The sequence below is a fragment of the Mustela erminea genome, chromosome 17, assembly GCF_009829155.1.
Source record: "Mustela erminea isolate mMusErm1 chromosome 17, mMusErm1.Pri, whole genome shotgun sequence".
NCBI lineage: Eukaryota > Metazoa > Chordata > Mammalia > Carnivora > Mustelidae > Mustela > Mustela erminea.
Genome location: NC_045630.1, coordinates 65,516,060 through 65,537,375, shown reverse-complemented (window position 1 = coordinate 65,537,375; position 21,316 = coordinate 65,516,060). Strand labels below are relative to the sequence as shown.

General features: G+C 45.5%; 1 protein-coding gene across 2 annotated transcripts in view; it reads right to left on the bottom strand.

Annotated features, from left to right (window-relative positions):
- CD244 (CD244 molecule) overlaps positions 1-20,126 on the bottom strand; it is a 29,066-nt gene extending 8,940 nt beyond the window's left edge. The window contains exons 1-4 of one of the 2 annotated variants that reach the window (XM_032317370.1): positions 20,034-20,126; positions 19,376-19,805; positions 1,530-1,844; positions 1,176-1,439 (exon numbers count right to left, since the gene is read on the bottom strand). In XM_032317370.1, coding sequence (XP_032173261.1) covers positions 1,176-1,439; positions 1,530-1,844; positions 19,376-19,436 — 640 coding nt within the window. In that variant the 5' untranslated portion in view covers positions 19,437-19,805; positions 20,034-20,126. Of the gene's footprint in view, positions 1-1,175; positions 1,440-1,529; positions 1,845-18,661; positions 18,944-19,375; positions 19,806-20,033 lie in introns of those variants that run through there. The other variant, XM_032317371.1, reaches the window with a different exon arrangement.
- Positions 20,127-21,316: the final 1,190 nt, after the last annotated feature.

Here is a 21,316-nt window from a genome sequence, read left to right as displayed (position 1 = left end):
TCCATCTTCTCACTTATAAAAGGAGATGATGTTATTTGCATAAGGGGGTAGATCGTATGATCTAATATATGTAAAGCAGCGGGCACAGCAAATGAGACATATATTCATTCTTTTGCTAACTCAACAAAACACGCTGCGCCCCACTCTGTACCCGGCAGCCCTCCCTTCCCCTTCCTGCCACTCCCCTTCCTCGTGTGAACTTCCACATTGCACATCTGTGTCATAGGCGTAGCATGACGAGGGAGCCCGTCGACAAGGGAAGAAGGGGAAGGAGTTCTGCGTCCCAGGTGCTCGCTGGTGAGGCTCTTCACAAGCATAACCTCACCTACTCTTACCAGCAATCCTGGGAAATGCGTCTTATCATCCCCACTTTACCCAAGAGAAAAACTGAAGCTCAGAGAGGGTAAGGAATCTTCCTGAGATCACAGAGCTAGTGAATAATGAAACCCTAGCTGACATGACCCAAAAGCCAGGGTTCTTGTCACTCCAAATTGCTTCAGCTTGTTGGTTGCTTTTTCTTTTTTTTTTTTTTTTTTTTTTTATCCCTAGGAATGCCTAGTTTTGTAGCCTGTATTGGGCTGTAAGTTTCTTAAGGACAGGGACAGCAAGTAGGTTTTTCCCTGTAATGCCTTTGCTGATGACACATTAATTCTTTATTTATCTGATAAAAATTGGTGCAAACTTAACCCAAGATAAGTCTTAGGATGACCACAGGCAATAAACCAAGAATTCTCCCAGGAACCCTGTGATCAAACTGACTTTCCCATGGCCCAGGGCACTGTTGTACCCCATTGTCACCTCCTGGGGAACTACATGGCTCAGGGAACTTACCCTTCCCTGGGAGGAGGAAACAGGTCTCAATCAGTCTGTCAGAGGAAGGAACTGATGACCAGCAGCCAGAGCAGGGCCGTGACCCACCAAACAACTAAGCTTTCCTTACAAGGAAAACTCACATCTCCTAGGATTCTTGGTGGGGATAACTATCTTCTCAGACTGAGCTATACCTGGCTTATGGGAACTCTGTGCCCAGAGACCAGGACCACCCCAGGGAGGGGCTGCAAGGCACTTGAGGAGGCAACAAAGGGGGGGGGTCTTATACCCAAGCATCTCTGGCATGAGTCTGATTATGGGGTCCACCATTTTCAGCCCCTATTAGTGCAAAGTGCTCCACTCACGCTTGTTGTCACAGCTCTGGGAGAAGGTGTGGTTTACCCAGCTGACCGGGTTGCTGACGTTGCAGGTGTAGTTTTCCAAGCTGTTGACATCAATCTGCTCCTCCAGTTTGCTGAGATTGTTTGGGGTCTCGATCAGCTCCTTCCCTCTATACCAAACATAGCTCACGTGGCCACCTCCGGAGACTGAGCAGGACAGCGACACCTGGCATTTCCCTCCACCCAGGACCTTCGTCTTCCCCACTGCTTCAAGGGTCCCTACAGGATCTGGAAGCAGAGATTCTGATCAGAAAGGCACTGGAAATAAAAACCTTGCAGGAGGTCAGAGGGGCAAGCTGAGCAGTCCTAGGGACTCACCAAATACAGAAACCCGGAACCGGTGATGCTTGACTTTCCCACTGTCATCAGTTACCTCCAGGAGGTACAGGCCACTGTCCCTCGGCTGAGCTGCTTTGATGAGAAGAGTTAAACTCTTTTCCCTAAAATCGAAGATCTCTTTTAAATTGTCAGTCCATATTTCAGCCTTACTCTTCCAAGTCAGTATCACGGAAGTCTTTGAAGTTGAGTTCCTCTGTATCTTCCATTTCACAGAGTTTATGTGCTTTGTCTGTGTTGTGGGGGGTTGTAGGGAGAGTTGCATTCCCGAGAGTCCGACCACAGGTTCAGCAGAATCTAGGGATTCCAGAAAAGAGAACCCAGGCTGGGGGCCACAGGAAGGGCGCCACCCTGAGCATAGCAGGCAGTTGGATATGACTTCCCTTGAGCCAAGAGGAAGGGGGCATGTGTGAGGAGACCAGAGCCTGAGAGAACCTGGAAGTGTACTTCCCTCTCCTGCCTCCCCGCTCCCCGGGCTCCGGGCCCCTCCTCTGAAGGAGCCCACCAACCAGGAAAAATAGTTAAAACCCCCGACTTCTTTCTGTGGGGCAGCAGGTTTTAAACACTTCATGTAAAATTTATAAAATACTTTATATAAAGTTTATAAAACACTTTTATGTAAAGTTATATAAAAATATTTTAACCAGGGCACCTGGGTGGCTCAGTGGGTTAAGCCTCTGCTTTCAGCTCAGGTTACGATCTCAGGGTCTTGGGATCGAGTCCTGCATCGGGCTCTCTGCTCGGCGGGGAGCCTGCTTCCTCCTCTCTCTCTGTCTGCCTGCCTCTCTGCCTACTTGTGATCTCTGTCTGTCAAATAAATAAATAAAATCTTAAAAAAAAAAATTTTAACCACGTTTAACTATGTGGTTTTCTTGGTTTTGTTCTTGTTTTTAAATTTTATTTATTTACTTCACAGAGAAAAACACAGCGAGAGAGGGAACACAAGCAGGAGGAGTGGGAGAGGGAGAAGCAGGCTTCCTGGTGAGCAGGGAGGCTGATGCGGGGCTCAATCCCAGGACACTGGGATCATGACCTGAGCTGAAAAGCAGACGCTTAATGACTGAGCCCCCCAGGCGCCCCTTAACTATGTGTTTTAACAATGACCTTGTAAGAGTTTTATCCCTATTTTACAGGTGGGAAAAAAACTGAGCAGAAATTACTGAAAAGTAATTAGCCCAAGTTACACAGCAAGAAAGATGAGCTTGAAATCCAGTCAATTTAGAGGCTGTAGAGGAGGCGTTTTTAACCATAATGTTATAAACACTGTATCTGACGTGACTCCCTCCCCACAGAGCTGAAGCAACCACCAGTGACTGCAGGAAATTCTGAACAGCCAAACCCAGTAAGATGAACCCTCCAAACTGAACTCAGAGCTCCCTCCCCTGTCCTCCTATAGAGCTAGATTCATAATCCTCTCTTGTAACACTTAACACACCAAACTGGGGTCATTTCTCATTAAGGTTTGCCAATTTTGTAGTCACTAGGAAGTCTCCACAGCAATTGCTCCCTTAAGAATAATTAGAGAAAAATAAAACTACACGGCCTTGATATATGCCCGCGGTTGTCCTCTCTAGAGATCAAGATGTGTGCTAATTAAAACGAGGCTGTGACATAGAGCTGCTATCTTTTGCCTCCCCGAGGAAAGACCAGTGCAGTCAGGAAAGAAAAATGGAAGTTGCAGTGGCCACTTTTGGCAGGGAAGCTGTGTGGTCACATAGAAAATGCTGGAAATGAAAAGGTCCGCCGGGGAGGGTCAGAAAGTATTTGGAGGAGAGAATAGGATACAAGGATTGTTATGTGAACAGATCTGTTAAAATGGAGGACATTGGGAGGAGAGCAATGGAGAAGGGGGTTTTTAGATATCCACTTGCGTTATAAACATGTTCACTCCCAACCACATCTTCACCCTGGCATTTCCTCAGGAGTCAGAGGAAATAATTAAAGAAACTTGAAAAAATAAAGAAAGAAAGAAGTTACTCGGTTGATAGATTATATTTCTTTGCTCTTGACACTCCTAAGAATAAAATACATAGGGTTCCGGGCACTGGGCTGGCTCAGTCAAGAGAGCAGACTCTCGATCTCGGGGTTGTAAGTTTGAGCCGCACGTTGGGTGTAGAGATTACGTAGGCAAAAAATCTTTTAAAAAACAAAAGAAAAAGGGGCGCCTGGGTGGCTCAGTGGGTTAAGCCTCTGCCTTCCGCTCAGGTCATGATCTCAGGATCAAGCTCCACATCGGGCTCTCTGATCGGAAGGGAGTCTGCCTCCCTCTCTCTCTCTCTCTGCCTGCCTCTCTGCCTACTTGGATGTCTCTCTATCAAATAAATAAATAAAATCTTTAAACACACACACACACACGCACAGGCTTCCCATTCATATTTCCATGATTGAACTGGCTCTGTCCATTGCCAAACCAGAAACCGACTCTGCATTTGTCTCCCACGGTCCTACAAATGCAAGAGGCACAATGACGCATTGCACAGAGAACCTGCGATCAATCCCCACTGGTTACAATCCACAGTGTGACCAGGGACCTGAAGAGTTGGGGCCCCTTTGTGTATCAGACATGGTTCCTGACTCCAAGGAATTTGTGATCTGAAAGCAGAACATACTTTTATTCCACAGCATAACTGTTTTATTCTTAACAGTTGAGATAAATAATCATCTAAAAAAATCTAATTCTGATCATGAAGACCACATTAAGACATGCTAACCAACCCTCCCACTGAGAATAACTAGGGAAAAAATGGGCAAAGTATAAAAGCATATTGCTAACGGCATCAGGGAGATAATAAAGCAGTGGAATATAACGGGGCCAAGATCTGGAAGGAGAAAACTCGGAGAGGTGAGGCTAGAATTTTTGACTCCTGTTCCCAGAAGGCTTGCAATAAACTCAAGGAACTAAAAGAACACAGAGTTCAGGGATCTCATGTTAAGAAGAAGTGGGTATGCTGGGTCACCTGGGTGGTTTAGTTGGTTAAGCTTCCAACTGTTGATTTTGGCTCAGATCATGATCTGAGGGTTCTGAGATGGAGCCCTGCATCAGGCTCTGGGCTCAGCATGAAGTCTACTTGAGGATTCTCTCTCTCCCTCTTCCTCTGTCCCTTCCCCTCCAACCCTCTCTCTCTCCCTCTCTCTAATAAGTAAATAAAATCTTTAGGGCACCTGGGTGGCTCAATTGATTAAGCATCTGCCTTGTGCTCAGGTCATCATCCCAGGGTCCCCAAGGCGGGCTACCTATTCTGTGAAGAGTCTGCTTCTCCCTCTCCCTCTGTCCTTCCTCCTGCTTGTGCTTTCTCTCTGTCAAATAAATAAGTAAAATCTTAAAAGGATAAAAATATAAATTATTCCTGGAGGAAAATAACATCAACATGAGCATTAAATTATTTCTAAAATTTACAGATTTGCATGCAAATGTCCAAAATGAAATAAAAAACTAACAAGAATAAGGAGAGGAAACATGTCCAAAACTTAAAAGAAAAAATAACCAATAGAATTAGGCTCAAGGAGCATTTAGATAACTCTGTCATTATGTTTAATGTTTCAAGGAATTAAAATTTAAAGTTTGAGAACTCCAGCAGAAAATCAGTGTGATAGAATGCAAAAATGACCATGCCCCTTGCAAAGTGACTTTGTAGCTCCACCCATCATCAAAGAGATAAGGCTCACTTTCCTATCTCCAGTAACTGGGCTCGCCTTTTGAATACAATGCAGCATAAATGACATTGTGCCAGGGTCACCTGGGTGGCTCAGTCAGTTAAACATCTGATTTCAGCTCAGAACATGATCTCAGGGTCCTGGAATTGAGCCCGGCACTGGGCTTCATGCTCAGCCCAGAGTCTGTTGCTCCCTCTCCCTCTTCCACTACCACCCCACCCGTGTGCACACTCGCTCTCTCTCTCTCTCTCTCTCTGTCTTCCTCTCTCTCAAATAAATAAATAAAATCTTTTTTTAAAAAAGTCAGAGAGACAGACAGACAGAAAGGACACAGAGAAAAGGGAGATGGAAAATAATTATACAGGATGCCTGGGTGGCTCATTTGGTTATGCATCTTCCTTCAGCTCAGGTCATGATCCTAGGGTCCTAGGATTAAGCCCCAAGTCAGGCTCCCTGATCAGTGGGGAGCCTGCTTCTCCCTCTCCCTAGGCCTGCTGTTCTCCCTGCTTGTGCACGCTCTCTCTCTCTCTCTGTATTAAATAAATAAATAAAATCTTTTAAAAAGAAGAAAGGAAGAAAGAATTATACAACAGAGGATCAACAAGCCATTTTTTTATTTCATAAAAAATCAAAGTATGGTAAATGCATAGGTCGATTGATCAAAAGAAATGTGAAAAGATACAAATAAGCAATATCAGGATTTTTTAAAGATATCACCACAGATCCTACAGATATTAAGATCTCAAGAGTTATAAACTGCTTTCCATCAGTAAATTGTAAAATTGAGATTAAATAGAAAATTTCTATGAAGTAAATTGAATCTATACTGAAAAACTTTCTCACAAAGTAAACTCCAGACCTAGTTAGCATCACTGGTTAACTCTACAAAATATTTAAAAAGATTTAACTCCAATCTTACCCAAATGCTTTCAGAGATAGAAGTAGCTAATGCTATGAGGTTAACATATTTATTAGTTTGACACCAAAATCTGCAAGGATATCACAAGAGAAGAAAATCAAAGGCTCTTTCACTCAGAAACAGGGGTGCAAAAATCCTAAGCAAAAGACTAGCAAACAAAATAGCAAAACACATAAACAAGAAAGTGTGGCCTGTTTACAAGGGAGAAAAAGAAAGTAACCATGAAGAATCATAAACATGATTAGACTTAATAGAAAAAAGCAATTTTTTTTTTGAAGTAGGCTCCATGCTGTGAGGCTTGAACTCATGATCCTGAGATCAAGACCTGAACTGATAACAAGGTCTGAGCCACCGTGGCACCCCTAGTCAAAAACTTTATTCAACTGTCTGAAATATGCTCAAAGAGGCAAAAGAAACTATAGACAAAGAATTAAAGGAATCCAGATGACTGATGTTTCAACAAAGAAAATACTAATAAATAGAAATTATAAGAAGGAATCAAATAGAAATTCTGGAGCTTAAAAGTATAATAACTGAAATGAAAGGTTCACTGGAGAGCTTCAACAGCACAACTAGGTCAACTGAAATGATTCAAGTCGAGGAACAGACAGAGAAAAGAATGAAGAAAAATAAATCGAGCCTAAGAGACATGAGGGATGCCAGCAAATATACCCACATGAGCATAATGGGAGTCCCAAAAAGACAGTAAAGAGACAAAGGGGCAGAAAGAAATAATGGCCCAGAACTTCCCAAATTCAATAAAATACACAAATATACACATCCAAGAATGTGTATATGAACTCAATGAACTCTAACTAAGTTAAACACAAGAGATTCATACCAAGATACATTCTAAAATGTCAAAAGCCAAAGACAGAGAATCTTGAAAACAACAAGAGAGAAGCTATTTGTCATGCACAAGGTCTCCCCGGTAAGACTAATAATTAGTTTCTCTTCGGAAACCATGAGAGTGGAAAGCAGTGAGATGACACATGTAAAGTTCTGAAAGCTTGTTAAGACTCTCAACTAAAAATTCTATCTCCAGGGGCACCTGGGTGGCTCAGTGGGTTAAAGCCTCTGCCTTTGGCTCAGGTCATGATCTCACGGATCGAGCCCCGCATGGTGCTCTCTGCTCGGCAGGGAGCCTGCTTCCTCCTCTCTCTGCCTGCCTCTCTGCCTCTGTCTCTGCCAAAGAAATAAATAAAATCTTTAAAAAAAAAGTGATTTAAAAAAAAAAAGAATTCTATCTCCAACAAAATTATCTTGCAAAAAAATGAAGGACCAATGACAGCATTCCCAGACAAAGAAACATTGGGAGTTGTTCCTAACAGATCTTTAGGCATGCCTGAAGAGATAAGACACCAGGCAGTTACTCAAAGCCACGTGAAGACATAGAGAACAGTGCTAAAGGGAATTACATAGGTAATTATTACAGCCAGTATTATTGCATTTTTGGTTTGTGATTGTTTTTTACAATGCGAAAAAAAATAAGTGCTTAAAACAACAATTATAAATCTATGTTAATAGACACACAATGCATAAAGATGTCATGTGTGACAACATAATGTGGGGAAGAGTTGGTAGTCATCCAAATTAGCCCCACTCCCTATTCTCCAGAGAGGAGACAGGGGCTGGGGACAGAGGTAACAATCAATCATGCCTATATGAGGAAGCCTCCATAAAATACCAATAGCACAGGTTTTGGGAACTTCTAAGTAGTTAAACACATCCCACTGGGAGGATGACACACCCCAACTCCATGGGGACAGAAGCTCCTGCACTTGGGACCCCTCCCCCAGACCTTGCCCTATGTATCTCTTCATCTGTACCCTTTATCGTATCCCTTTAAAAGTTGGTAAACATAGGTGTTTCCCTGAGTTCTGTGAGCTGCTCCAGCATATTAACCAAACCATTCTATCTTGGTTGTAGGTCGTATGATCTATAACCAGTTGGTCAGAAGCACAACCAGGGCTTGACAACCAGACTGGCATCTGAGGCAGGAAGCCACAGTTTTGTGGGACTGAGCCCTGAACTTGTGGGATCTGACTCTATCTCTGGGCAAACAGTGTCAGAATCGAGTTGAATTATAGGTCACCTAGCTAGTGTTACAGAGAACTGCTTGTGAAAACCCCCCCACAGTTGGTGGTGGAAGTGTTAAAAGTGAAGTAATGAAGTGTGAGTAGTGAAGGAGTTACAGAGGAAAGGAAGACAGAGGACAAAAGACAAGAAGACAAAACTGGGTGGCATTGCAATATAGTTTTTAAAATGCAAAGGAAGGGACACCTGGGTGGCTGAGTCATTAAGCATCTGCCTTCGCTTCAGGTCATGATCCCAGGGTCCTCAGATAGAGCCCCACATCGGGCTCCCTACTCAGCAGGAAGCCTTCTTCTCCCTCTCCCACTCCCACTGTTCGTGTTCCTCACTCTTGCTGTGTGTGTCTCTCTCTTAAATAAATAAATAAAATCTTTAATAAAATGCAAAGGAAATGAACTAGGAGTGGAAATCCAGCAGAAAAGAGAGGTTTAAAGAAAGGTCAGAGATGTCATCAGGGAGAAGCAGGTCCTGGCTGGCCTCGTGGATGAAGTGGTGATGGCCAGAGCACACAGGAAAGGACAAGCCAAGCAAGAGGTGAATGGGTTTCCTTATGGGAGTAAACAAGGTGGTTGGCATTGGGGAACCCCTCACTAGTGTCTCTGACATTGAGGAATAGTTGGCAGTTGGCTGGAACCCCTCACTGGCATGTTCTTTCTTGCAGAAGGAGGGTGTGGGTTGACGGAGCCAGTGACCATAGAACTGGCCCTCAACAAGACGGCAAAGGTCTAGAATCCTCTCTCTGGGGAATGGGAGATGCTGAGGGCCAGATACAAGGATTCCCAGAACACCCAGGGCCTGGCTGAGATTGGAGGCTCTGAATCAGCAGTTGATCTGTGGTGTGGAACTTTCTTCTGCAGCCCTCACCAGCCTGATGTGGGGAAGAGGTGGATGGTCAGAGTGGGGCAGGACTGGAAGGGGATAGGGGCAGGATGTTGTGGGGAAGAAATGATGGAAAAGCAAACAGACAAGGGGGCTGCAACTCATTCACTGTTCTGGAGGGCTTAGATGCCAAAAGGGGAGATAAGAAACACTAGTATGAAAACATAACTTCTGGTACTCTATGTGAAAAGCCAAAAAGACTCCAGTAAAAAACTGCTAGAACTCATACAGAAATTCAGTAAAGTGGTAGAATATAAAAATCAATGCACAGAAATCAGTTGCATTTCTATACACCAACAATGAGACAAAAGAGAAAGAAATTAAGGAGTTGATCCCATTTACAATTGCACCCAAAACCATAAGATACCTAGGAATAAACCTAACCAAAGAGGCAAATGATCCATACTCAGAAAATTATAGAACACTCATAAAAGAAATTGAGGAAGACACAAAGAAATGGAAAAATGTTCCATGCTCAAGGATTGGAAAAACAAATGTTGTTAAAATGTCTATACTACCTATAGCAATCAACACATTTGATGTAATGCCTATCAAAATACCATCAACTTTCTTCACAGAGCTGGAACAAATAATCCTAAAATTTGTATAGAACCAGGAAAGACCCTGAATAGCCAAAGGAATGTTGGAAAAGAAAACCAAAGCTGGTGGTACCCCGATTCTGGACTTCAAGCTCTATTACAAAGCTGTAATCATCTGGACAGTATGGTACTGGCACAAAGACACAGAGATCAATGGGAACAGAATAGAGAACCCAGAAATGGACCCTCACCTCTATGGTCAACTAATCTTTGACAAAGCAGGAAATAATATTCATTAGAAAAAAGACAGTCTCTTCAACAAAAGATGTTGGGAAAATTGGACAGCCACATGCTGGACCATTTCCTTATATCACACACAAAAATAGACTCAAAATGGATGAAAGACCTCAATGTGAGACAGAAATTCATCAAAATCCTTGAGGAAAACACAGGCAGCAACCTCTGTGACTTCAGCCACAACAAATTCTTCTTAGAAAAATCTCCAAAGGCAAGGGAAACAAAGACAAAAATGAACTATTGGGACTTCTTCAAGATAAAAAGCTTTTGCACACCAAGAGAAACAGTCAACAAAACCAAAAGACAACTGACAGAATGGGACAAGATATTTGCAAATGACATCAGATAAAGAGCTAGTATCCAAGGGCACCTGGGTGGCTCAGTGGGTTAAACCTTTACCTTCAGCTCAGGTCATGATCTCAGGGTCCTGGGATCAAGCCCTGCATCGGGCTCTCTGCTCAGCGGGGAGCCTGCTTCTCTCTCCGCCTCTGCCTGCCTCGCTGCCTACTTGTGATCTCTGTCTGTCAAATAAAAACTCTTAAAAAAAAAAAAAAAAGAGCTAGTATTCAAAATCTATAAATAACTTCTCAAACTCAACACCCAACGAACAAATAATCCAACCAAGAAATGGGCAGAAAACATGAACAGACATTTCTGCAAAGAAGACATCCAGATGGCCAAGAGACACATGAAAAAGTGCACAACATCATTTGGCATCAGGGAAATACAAATCAAAACCGTAATGAGATTCCACCTCACACGAGTCAGAATGGCTAAAATTAACAAGTCAGAAAACAACAGATGCTGGTAAGGATATGGAGAAAGGGGAACCTTCCTACACTGTTGGTGGGATTGCAAGCTGGTGAAGCCACTCAAACAGTATGGAGGTTCCTCAAAAAGTTGAAAATAGAGTTAGCCAGGCGCCTGGGTGGCTCAGTGGTTGGGTAACTGCCTTCGGCTCAGGTCATGCTCCCAGAGTCCCAGGATCAAGTCCTGCATTGGGCTCCCAGATCCATGGGGAGTCTGCTTCTCCCCTCTCATGCTCTCTCTCAAATAAATAAATAAATAAAAATCTTTTTAAAAAAAGAAAGAAAGAAGGAAAAGAAAATAGAGCTGCCCTATGACCCAGCAATCACACTACTGGGTATTTACCCCAAAGATACAAACATAGTGATCTGAAGGGGCACATGCACCCAAATGTTTATAGCAGCAATGTCCACAATAGTCAAACTATGGAAAGAGCCCAGATGTCCATCGACAGATGAATGGATAAAGAAGATGTGAGACAGATATAGATATAGATATAGATATAGATATAGATATAGATATAGATATAGATATAGATAATGGAATGTTATGCAGCCACCAAAAATAATGAAATCTTGCCATTTGCAATGATATGGATGGAACAAGAGTGTATTATGCTAAGGGAAAGAAGTCAGTCAAAGACAATTATCACATGATCTCAGTGATATGTGGAATTTAAGAAACAAGGCAGCGGATCATAGGGGAGAGAGGAAAAAAATGAAGCAAGACGGAACCAGAGAGGGAGACAAACCATAAAAGACTATTAATCATAGGAAACAAACCGAGAGTTGGTGGAGGGTAGGGGGGTGGGAGGATGGGGTAACTGGGGGACGGACATTGTGGGGGGAGAGTATGGGTTGTAACGAGCATTGAGTATTATACAAGACTGATGGATCACAGACCTATACCCCTGAAACAAATAATTTTTAAAAAAGAAAACATAAGTTCCTCACAAGTTAGCCCATGCTGAGTGAGAGATGGAAGAGACTCTGACAAAAAGGACTGGCTTGTTCAGAGGGGAGAGGCCACAGCAGATTCCGGTGGTCAGGGAGGCCCTGGGGCTGCCACCACTGCTGCTGTTACTGTTCAGCAGCTTTGGGGCCCCTCTTCCGGTGGTTGAGAACAAATGGAGTAAGACAGCAGCTCTGCAGGGGGAGAGCAGAGGTGAGGTGATTGGCTCTATTGCCTCCTCAGGAAGCAACGGGCAGCTAGCAGGGAGGGTGGCCAAGGAGACAATCTGGCCAGCAGCCTCCAAGGCCATGCATTGTCCACAGTCAGCTCAGCCAACTCTGACCTGGACTGCTGGTGGAGGAGGGGTGAGGGCCGAGTGCCGGGAGCGGGTGAGGGAAAGTCACAGAGCAGCATACTTTACCAGCCAACAAAAGGATGTTGAGGTTTTTCTCAGCTCTGGGTTGTGCCACCAGGCTTGGGATGAAGGCAAAAGAGGGGCCACCTGCTGAGGACTGAGTGAGTAGAGCCCAGTGAGATCCCAGAAGTGCTGGGGGCAGGGACAGCCCCAGTCAAGGCAAAACCATAAAGTAGATAAAGCACCCTCGAGGGCCCACATCCCACTTTATCTCCCCTCTTTCTTCACTTAACCCCACACTTGGGGGCTTCATTGGCCATACTGACTCCTCTCCTCAGACAATCCAACCCCCTGACCTCTATCGACCTTACTCAATCCATGCCCCTCAACTCCTTGTATCAGTTAACTCAATCAGCTCATTTATGCAATCTTTCTCCAAACTAACAGGTGCATTTGCTTTTCATTTCCTGTCCAAACCCTGTGTGTTTCTCCCTACTTCCAGTCAGCTGTTCCCTCTACTTACATTATCTTTCCTCCTTACCCCTACCTCCTGAGCGATTCTGCATGCATCAAGGCCACAGGCCACACCACTCCCCGCCAGAAGGAATCTCCATTTTCTCAGGTCCCTTTGTGCTCTAACTGGGTCTCATCTTTTGGTGACACTTCCCTTATAATCATTGCTGCACATGCTCCTTTTCCTCTGTCTGAAAGATTCTTTTTTTTTTTTTTTTAATTTATTTGGAAAGACAGAGCACAAGCAGGGGGAGCAGCAGTGGGAGGGGGAGAAGTAGGCGTTCCACTGAGCAGGGATCTCATATGGGGCTCAATCCCAGGATTCCGGGACCATGACCTGAGCCACAGGCAGACCCCTCACTGACTGAGCCACCCAGCTGCCCCTGTCTGAAAGATTCTTAAGGATACAATCAACATGTTTCATCTTTGTTTCATCAACAGAATCTTGTATAGTTCTTAGGACATAGTAAATGCTTAATGAAGTTAATTAACTAATTAATTAATTAAAATTCAATAATGCATCTCAGCTAAGGCCCAGAAACAAGTGCACTGTAGGACTTCCGTGCAGAACACCAGGAAGGCTGCAGAGAGGTAGGTCCCTTGGTTTCAGCCTTTGCCTGCCAGGCTCCACACACCTGCACCCCCACTTCCCATTTGCAGGACCTCAAAAAAGAAGCCAACAGCCCTGAAACATCATGGGATTCTCATATACTGCTTGGTTCAACCACCTTGGCAAACAGTTGGCCAACATCTGCTGCAAGTCTGTACACATGCCCTATGATTCTATACCTAGAGACATGCTCAACAGACATGCATATATAAAAGTGTGTACAATAGGCTGCTAGCACCATTATTATAATGGGGGGAGGAAACAGCCAAAAGATTCATCAATAGCAGAAGGGATGAATAAACTTCTGCATGGTCATACACTGACAAGCCATGAAATGACCAGGTGCAAGTAATAACACAGGTAAATTTCATCAGATGCTGAACAGAAGAAGACAAACATAGGGCACACACCATATAATACCCTTTATAGATAGGCCAAACTAACCTATGATGTCAAAAGTCAGAATAGTGGTCGTATTTGTGAAAGGGAGAAAAGCTAATGAGTGGAGAGAACGTGTGGCAATTACACAAGCATGTTCATTTAACAGTAACATATGGAGATGTCCGTTTCTCTTTTTTATATATTTTGTTTATTTATTCATGAGAGACAGAGACAGGGAGGCGAGGCAGAGGAAGAAGCAGTCTCCCCACGGAGCAGGGACCCCAACACGGGACTCAATCCCTGGACCCTGGGACCACGACCCAAGCCAAAGGCAGATGCTCAACCACCTGAGCCACCAAGGCACCCCCGAGATGTATGTTTCTAATTTTGTATGCTTTTCTGTACATGGGTCACACTTTAATAAAAATGTCTGTTGGGGCCCCTGGGTGGCTCAGCGGGTGGTGTCCAACTCTTGATTTTGACTCAGGTCATGATCTCAGGGGGGTAAGGTCAAGCCCCATGTTGGGCTCTGTGCTGAGTATGTACCGTGCTTAAGATTCTCCCTCTTGTTCTCCCTCTGCCCCACCCTGCTCATGCTCTCGCTCTCTTGTTCTTTCTCTTTCTCAAAATAATAAAAAGTAAATAAAATTAAAATTTTAAATGTCCGTTTATGAAGACAATGGCCTAGCAATCCTTGGAGCGACTTCTACGGAATCAGTTCCCTCCAGGACGATGCTGCAGCCCTGAGTCCCCCGAGTCCCCGTCTGTCCCCCGTACCCAACAGCTTCACCATTCCCTTGGTTTCAGGGGAGGTGCAGTGAGGAAGAGATAAACAGCTACAGTCTTCTTGGAACATGCCTGGATCCCAGCCAGAGTAGACAGAATCAGAGGCTCCTTCCCGAGAAGAGAACATTTCAACACAGTCTGTAAGAACAGCCCGCAAGCGTGCCTTACCGCTAATCCATGAGATGCTGCCCTGTCCTTCCGTTTTGTCTGCGGGCCCTGTGCATCCAGTCCCCAGTGTGGGTGCCCCCAGAATCCACAGCCGAACCTGAATTTAGGGCCCAGACCCACTCCTATGGGCAGCATTTGGAAGGTCCTTGCTGCTCAACGTATCTGACCCCAAACTCATCCAAATCAGCTTCTAAGATACCTAAAAACTATTCATTTATTCACTTGGTTAACATTTTGAGTATCTATTGTGTGGGCACTTTGTAGTGCACTCATCACAGCTGTAATTATATGTTGAGTCCTGTGCTAGAGGTTAGCTCTGTGAACAAGGGGCCCAGGTACCGATTCACCATCAAATTCTCAACACCTAGCCCCGGGCCTGGCCCAAAGGTGTTCAAGCACATCAGGGAAGGACTAGGAATTGAGAAGGAGATATCCCTGTGAAAATCTTAGAGTATTTCACGTTGTACAATGTAATAATAGGATTAAGTGTCTTGAACACCTGTTCTTTTAAGTTAAAAAATGTTGCATTCTCCCAAAGATTCCAGTTATGACAATGAGAAAACCCTTAGAAAAGAGTCACCCATTAAAACATCGTCTCAGGTGCCCAGGTGGCTCAACAGTTAAGTGTCTACTTTCAACTCAGGTCATAATCCCAGGGTCCCGGGATGGGGCTCCCTGCTCAGTGGGGAGCCTACTTCTCTCTCTCCCTGTCCCCTGCTTGTGCTCTCTCTCTCTCGAATAAAAAAAATAAAATCTTTAAATCTTTAAAAATAAATAAAACATCATCTCATCCAAGATGTTCTTTTTTTTTTTAATATACTTATTTATTTACTTATTTGAGAGAGAGGGAGCAAAAGAGAGTACACAAGCTGAGTGCAGGGAGAGAGGCAGAGGGAGAAGCAGACTCCCCGATGAACAGAGAGCCTGGTGCAGGGCTCCAACCCAAGAGCCGGAGATCGTGACCTGGACTGAAGGCAGACACTTAACCAACTGAGCCACCCGGGTGCCCCTCATCCAAGATTTTCTTTTTCTTTTTTTTTTTAAGATTTTATTCATTCATGAGAGAGAAAAAGCATGAGAATGAAGGGGCAGGAAGAGGAAGAAGCAGGCTCCCCATGGAGGAGGAAGCCCAACTCCCAGGACCCTGAGATCATGACCAGAGCCAAAGGCAGATGCCGAACCGACTGAGCCACCTGCGGCACCCGTCAGGATTTTCTAACTCGCTCTGACTCAAATAATTAGCCAAGAAATTAGTCTCTCTTCTTGACTCTGATCACAAAACAAAGTGAAACATAGACTCTACCTCCAAAGAACTGAGTAACACGAGGGACATTTGGGAGGACTTGGTATAAGAACTTTCTAAGAGTATTTTAATACCATAGCTCACCTAATGCCCACACATCCCTGTGGAGCACGCACCACGCTGGACTTCACCTTATGAATGGAAAACTGAGAAACAAGAGGTTAATTAGCTTCTTCAAGACCACAGAGGAAGTATTTTTAAAATCTAGAACAGCTTCTCTCAATGAAACTCGCCAATAGACAGATAAACTCTCACTTTATTCTGTGGATTAAAGGGTCCACCCACCCATTCATTCAGCAAGTATTTACTGAGACGCTAACTGTGCCAGATACTGTTCTAGAGGCCGTGAACGAGACAGAACAATGTCAAGAATCTTACATTCCGGTGAGGTAAAGAGGAGCCTGGGAGACAGGAAAGAAAACAAAGGAGTTAACAGTAGAGGTAGTGTGAGAACAGTCCCGTGGAGATGAGGACCACGGAGAGGAAGATAAGGCATTACAGGATGGTGGGGTTGACCCTGGAGAAAACCAAATACAAAGCCATGGAGTGCCGTGCGCTCCAGGAGCAGCAGGTCAGGGACGCTGAACGCCGGGTGTGCAAGAAAGGAGAGAGGAACACAGGGCGTGCAAGAAATGGGGGGGGGGGGGTGCGTCAAGGAAGATAGATCACGTAGCCCATTGCGAAACGTGTGGCTTTTCCTCTGCATTCAGAAGCCTTCTGAAAATACTCTGCAGACCTCGAGAGTGATAGGAGCTTCTTACTTATATATTATGCTCATTAAATTCTTCAGAAAGCCAAGTTAAAAAAAAAAAAGATTCCACGGCCATCATGTGTCCTGATGGGAGGCTCTGAAAGAGACACAGCATCGCTGGTGTTGTAGCCCCGCCCAAAAAAACATAGCCCAGCTCACATGAGCAAACCTCACATAAACCCACATTCAGGAGCCTTCCACAGAACAACTGACTGGTACTTCGCAAAAATGTCAAAGTCATGAAAGACAAAGAAAGGCTGGGAAATTGTTATAGATCAAAAGACAGTTGAAACCTCTGCCTTCAGCTCCCGTCATGATCTCAGGGTCCTGGGATTGAGCCCCGCATCAGGCTCTCAGCTCAGCAGGGAGCCTGCTTCCCCCATCCGTCTCCCTGCCTCTCTGCCTACTTGTGATCTCTGTCAAATAAATAAATAAAATCTTAAAAAAAAAAAGAACAACAACAAAAAAAAAATGGGGTGCCTGGCTGGTTCAGTCAACAGAGCATGCAACTCTTGATCTCGGAGTTGTGAGTTCAAGCCCCACATTGGGTGCGGAAGCTTACTTTAAAAAAATTTTTTTAATAAAAAAATAAAATACATAAGAGAAAAAGACTTAACAAGTGAATGTAATACATGATCCTGATTGGATTCTGCACTGGGGAGGGGAGAATGCCATAAAGCATATGATTGGAACAATTGGTAATATTTAAATATGGTTTGTGTATTTGATTCTATCAATGTTAGATTTACTAAATTTGATAATTGTGCTGATATGATATAATATGACATGAGAATGCCCATGTTCTTAGAAGAATCATGCTACAAAATTCACTCTCAAATGGGTCAGCAAAAATTATCATCATACTTTTTTTTTTTTTAAAGATTTTTTTTTTTTTTTTTTTTTTTTGACAGAGAGAGATCACAAGCAGATGGAGAGGCAGGCAGAGAGAGAGAGAGAGAGAAGCAGGCTACCTGCTGAGCAGAGAGCCCGATACGGGACTTGATCCCAGGACCCTGAGATCATGACCTGAGCCGAAGGCAGCGGCTTAACCCACTGAGCCACCCAGGCGCCCCTCATCATACTTTTTAAAATATTTTTTAATTTAAATTTTGTTAGTTAACATACTTACTATCCATTTATATGCACATACCTATAAGGGGACAGAGAGAAATAAAGCAAATGTGATAAAATGTTAACAACTGTTGAGTCTGGGTGAAGGAAATATAAGAATTCTTTGTACTATACCTGCAACTTATCTGGAACTCTGAAATTATTATTTTAAACTTTTTATCTTAAAAGTTTTAAAAACTATGGGACACCTGGGTGGCTCAGTCGGTGAAGTGTCTGCCTTTGGCTCGGGTCATGATCTCAGGGTCCTGGGATCCAGCCCCCTGCTCAGCAGGGAGCCGGCTCCTCCCTCTCCCTTTGCCCCTCCCCCGCTCCTTCTCTCTCCCCTCTCAATCTCTCTCTCAAATAAATAAATAAAATCTTCCTTAAAATAAATAAATAAATAAAAATAATAAAGGTTTAAAACCTTTTAAAATAAAAGCTTAAAAATTAAAACAAATGGAGCAGCAGTTTCGTCAGCTTACGGCAGGCCAGCCCCACAAACACGGGGAGTAGCCAGAAGAGAGAGAAGTTCCCCAAGGTCAAAGCCCATCAGCCTGTGCCCACACCCTGGCGGGGCCAGTTCCGTCCTCCGCCCCATCCCAACGTTCCCCGCAGTGGATGTGCTCCACCACGCCCCGAAGCATGGACCTGGGGCAGCCCCGGTCTCCTGCCCCACCGGCTCATCATCCCAGAGCCCCTCAACTCTGGCATCCAGACCTTCCTGACTGCTCCCTGTCCCAGCACTCTCTGCCCTTCTCTGCCTGTATTTGTTCAGATTTGTAAATACAAATGCATGTGTCATAACCATCTGTCTCCCCCAGTCCTCTGGAGCCTAGACGGTGCCTTGGGGACGTAAGAGTATCCGCAGTGTGCCTGCACCCGGCTTCTAACAGGCCTTGGACCAACACTACCCTGTGCCCCACTTCCTTCCCTGTTCACCCAGAATGTGTCCTCCGCTCGCTCCCTCCCCCTTGATGCCTCTGGAAGAGCCAGTGACCTAGAATGCAGACTCCCATCTCAGAGCACCCTTGGCTCCAGGGCTGGAGGAGCGGGGAGCAGCCTTCAGCCGAGATCTCTCCAAGCTGAGTTTTCCATGTGCTCTTCCTGATACTGTCTCCTTCCTCCCCCTTCTCCACCTCCTGCTCCAAGCCAACATTTCCCTACTAATTCTCCTGTTCTTGGAGCTTCTGGGCTGCTGGAGACCGCTGGGGGGTGGGGGAGCAGGCCATTCAGGTAGCGCGGCTGTTGGTGGTGCCTCCTCCTTGCTCAGATTCCCTGCCTCAGGGGGCAATCTGTCGGTCTCTGCTTTCCAGAACCACCCAACTTCCTTACAGAAACCCAAGCCCAGGGACCACTTCTCTCTGCTGGTAATCACACCACTTAGAGATATTTCCTTTGTCCATCTTACAATCCGCAGAGAGGACACTTTCTCCCCATTACACAGAAAGATAAACTGATGCCCGAGGAAAGGAGTCTCCTTGCCCCAGGCCACCTGGATTACTGAAGTCATGGCCAGACCCCCTTCTCGAGGACCTCCCAACCTGCTGCCAGCCTGTTTGCTGTGCCCTAGCCAGAGCTGTCAGGAGCAGCTCAACTTTGCCCTTCCAGGTGACCTTGGCATAATCCAGGGGCTGTGGGTTCTGATCTCCCTGGGGGCTATGGCCCCAAGTCCATGCTATCCCCCACCGCATGCCAGGCTGGGCCTCCTTACCTTGGGCCTGATGCCCGTTGAGGAGCAGGAGGAATGTGAGGACGAGAGCTTGTCCCAGCATCCCCAGAGGACGGAGTGGTAGGCCGGCTCCTCGCCCACCGGACGCTCTGCTCGCGCCCAGGCTCAGCAGCAACCCGCCAGCTGGAGGCTGACGCAGAGCAGAACTGCCTCGCTGTTTGTCCGGCCACAATTTCCTCAACTCAAGGCTGTTCTCAGCAGCTGAGAGCGAGCAAGGCCACGGAGAAAGCCCCAGTACCTGGACCTGGTCCTACACTTCACAAGCTGAACTTTCAAATTTGGCCTCAAGTGGGCGGGTACTGAGTTCTCAGTGACTCACAAAACCAGCTTCAAAATCCTGTCCCTCGCTCTGCCCGGGTCAGGCTGCCTCCTTCAGGGACAGAGGTGAAGAAATGTTCCGGCTGTCTCCATCCTGCTGGCGATATGGAGAAACCGCCCATAGGCAAGGGGACCAAAGAGTCATTATCTCAGACAGTCCCATTCCAACAGGCACAGTGAACGTGGGAGGAGGGGGCTGGGGGGTGTGGCTGAGAAGTGGAGCCCTGGGTAAGGGGGTGCATGTTGAAGGAAAGGAGCAGGGACCCCAGGAAGATCTAAGACCCCGCGGAGGCTGTGTGAGTGGATAGCCAGGTTTACGCACATGCAACCTGAAATGTCTTTACGTAGATTTGCTTTCGCTCATCTCCTGTCTGTGCTTCTACTTTCCCTCCTTCCCTCTTCCACTTTCCCGCGGTGCTTCTCTCTTCCTTCTCTTGCCTTCTCTCACCCAGACAGCAGCCGAACTCATCTTTGCTGTCCTGCCCTGTGCACACTTCGGTTCTGCACTCCACGAAGGCCAGGAAGCTTTGATCCCTCTTAGGCCCCCACAGAGGGGGAGAGGTAGGGGCTCCCCACCCTCCCAGAAAGCATTTGCTTTAAGGCCATACCCCAGGGCTCCTTGGTTTTTTTCTTTCTTCTGCTTTCCCCTCAGCTGCAAATACTTTCAGTTCCCTTCCGGTCAGCCCTTCTTATTTCCCATCCTTTGATCCATTTCCAATGACCCCATCCGAGGCTGGGCTCACGGGAAGCCGACTGCAGCCTCCGCTACCAGTGAAGAAAGCAGGGTGCTCTGGACAGAGCACAGATTTGGAGACTAGAGGGACAGTTCAGCGACTTAACAACCTGCGTGACCCTGGCCAAGTTGCTTTCTCAGCCTGTGGGGTCAGTCCTTGGCTTGTGTTTCTCACAACCAATAACTTGTGATTTGATTCCTCAAATCAATAACTGTAGCTGAAAGTGCGCACGAAAAAGAATTCTGGACACAAGTAAGTGCCGTTTGCTTTTCTTTTTCTTTTTTTTTTTTTTTTTTAAGATTGATTGATTGATTGAGAGAGAGAGAGAGCAAGTGGGGATAGGGGCAGAGGGAAGAGAAAGAAAATCTCCAAAAGACTCCCGGCTGAGCAGGAAGTCCAGCTCTCATGACCCTGAAAACATGACCTGAGCCAAAATCAAGACTTTGATGTTTGACCAACGGAGCAACCCAGGGACCCCTCTTTTCCTTCTTTTCATTTTATTTTTATTTTAAGTCCTGCATCACTTACTCCCACTGGCTCCATGGTTATTCCGCTCTGCCAAAGGGCAGTCCCTCACTCCTGCAGAGCTTCCTCAGAGCCTATCTGGCCATGCCCTTGACTTTGAGAAGTACCGCTTATGACATAATGCACCATGTAAGGTACATCTCCTGCTACGACAGATCGAGGACGAACTCCAACAGTTCAAAGCACAAACATTTGTTAATCTGCTTCGCTGATCCTGACCCCAACACCGGCTCTGTCCTTTCTCCACGCGTCGCAGGGATACCTACCATTCCCTGGACGCTGAACTGGGAGCAGACATATCATTCTGTCCTGTGGTCTTGTTAGCTAGAATGCAACGGGAAGTTAC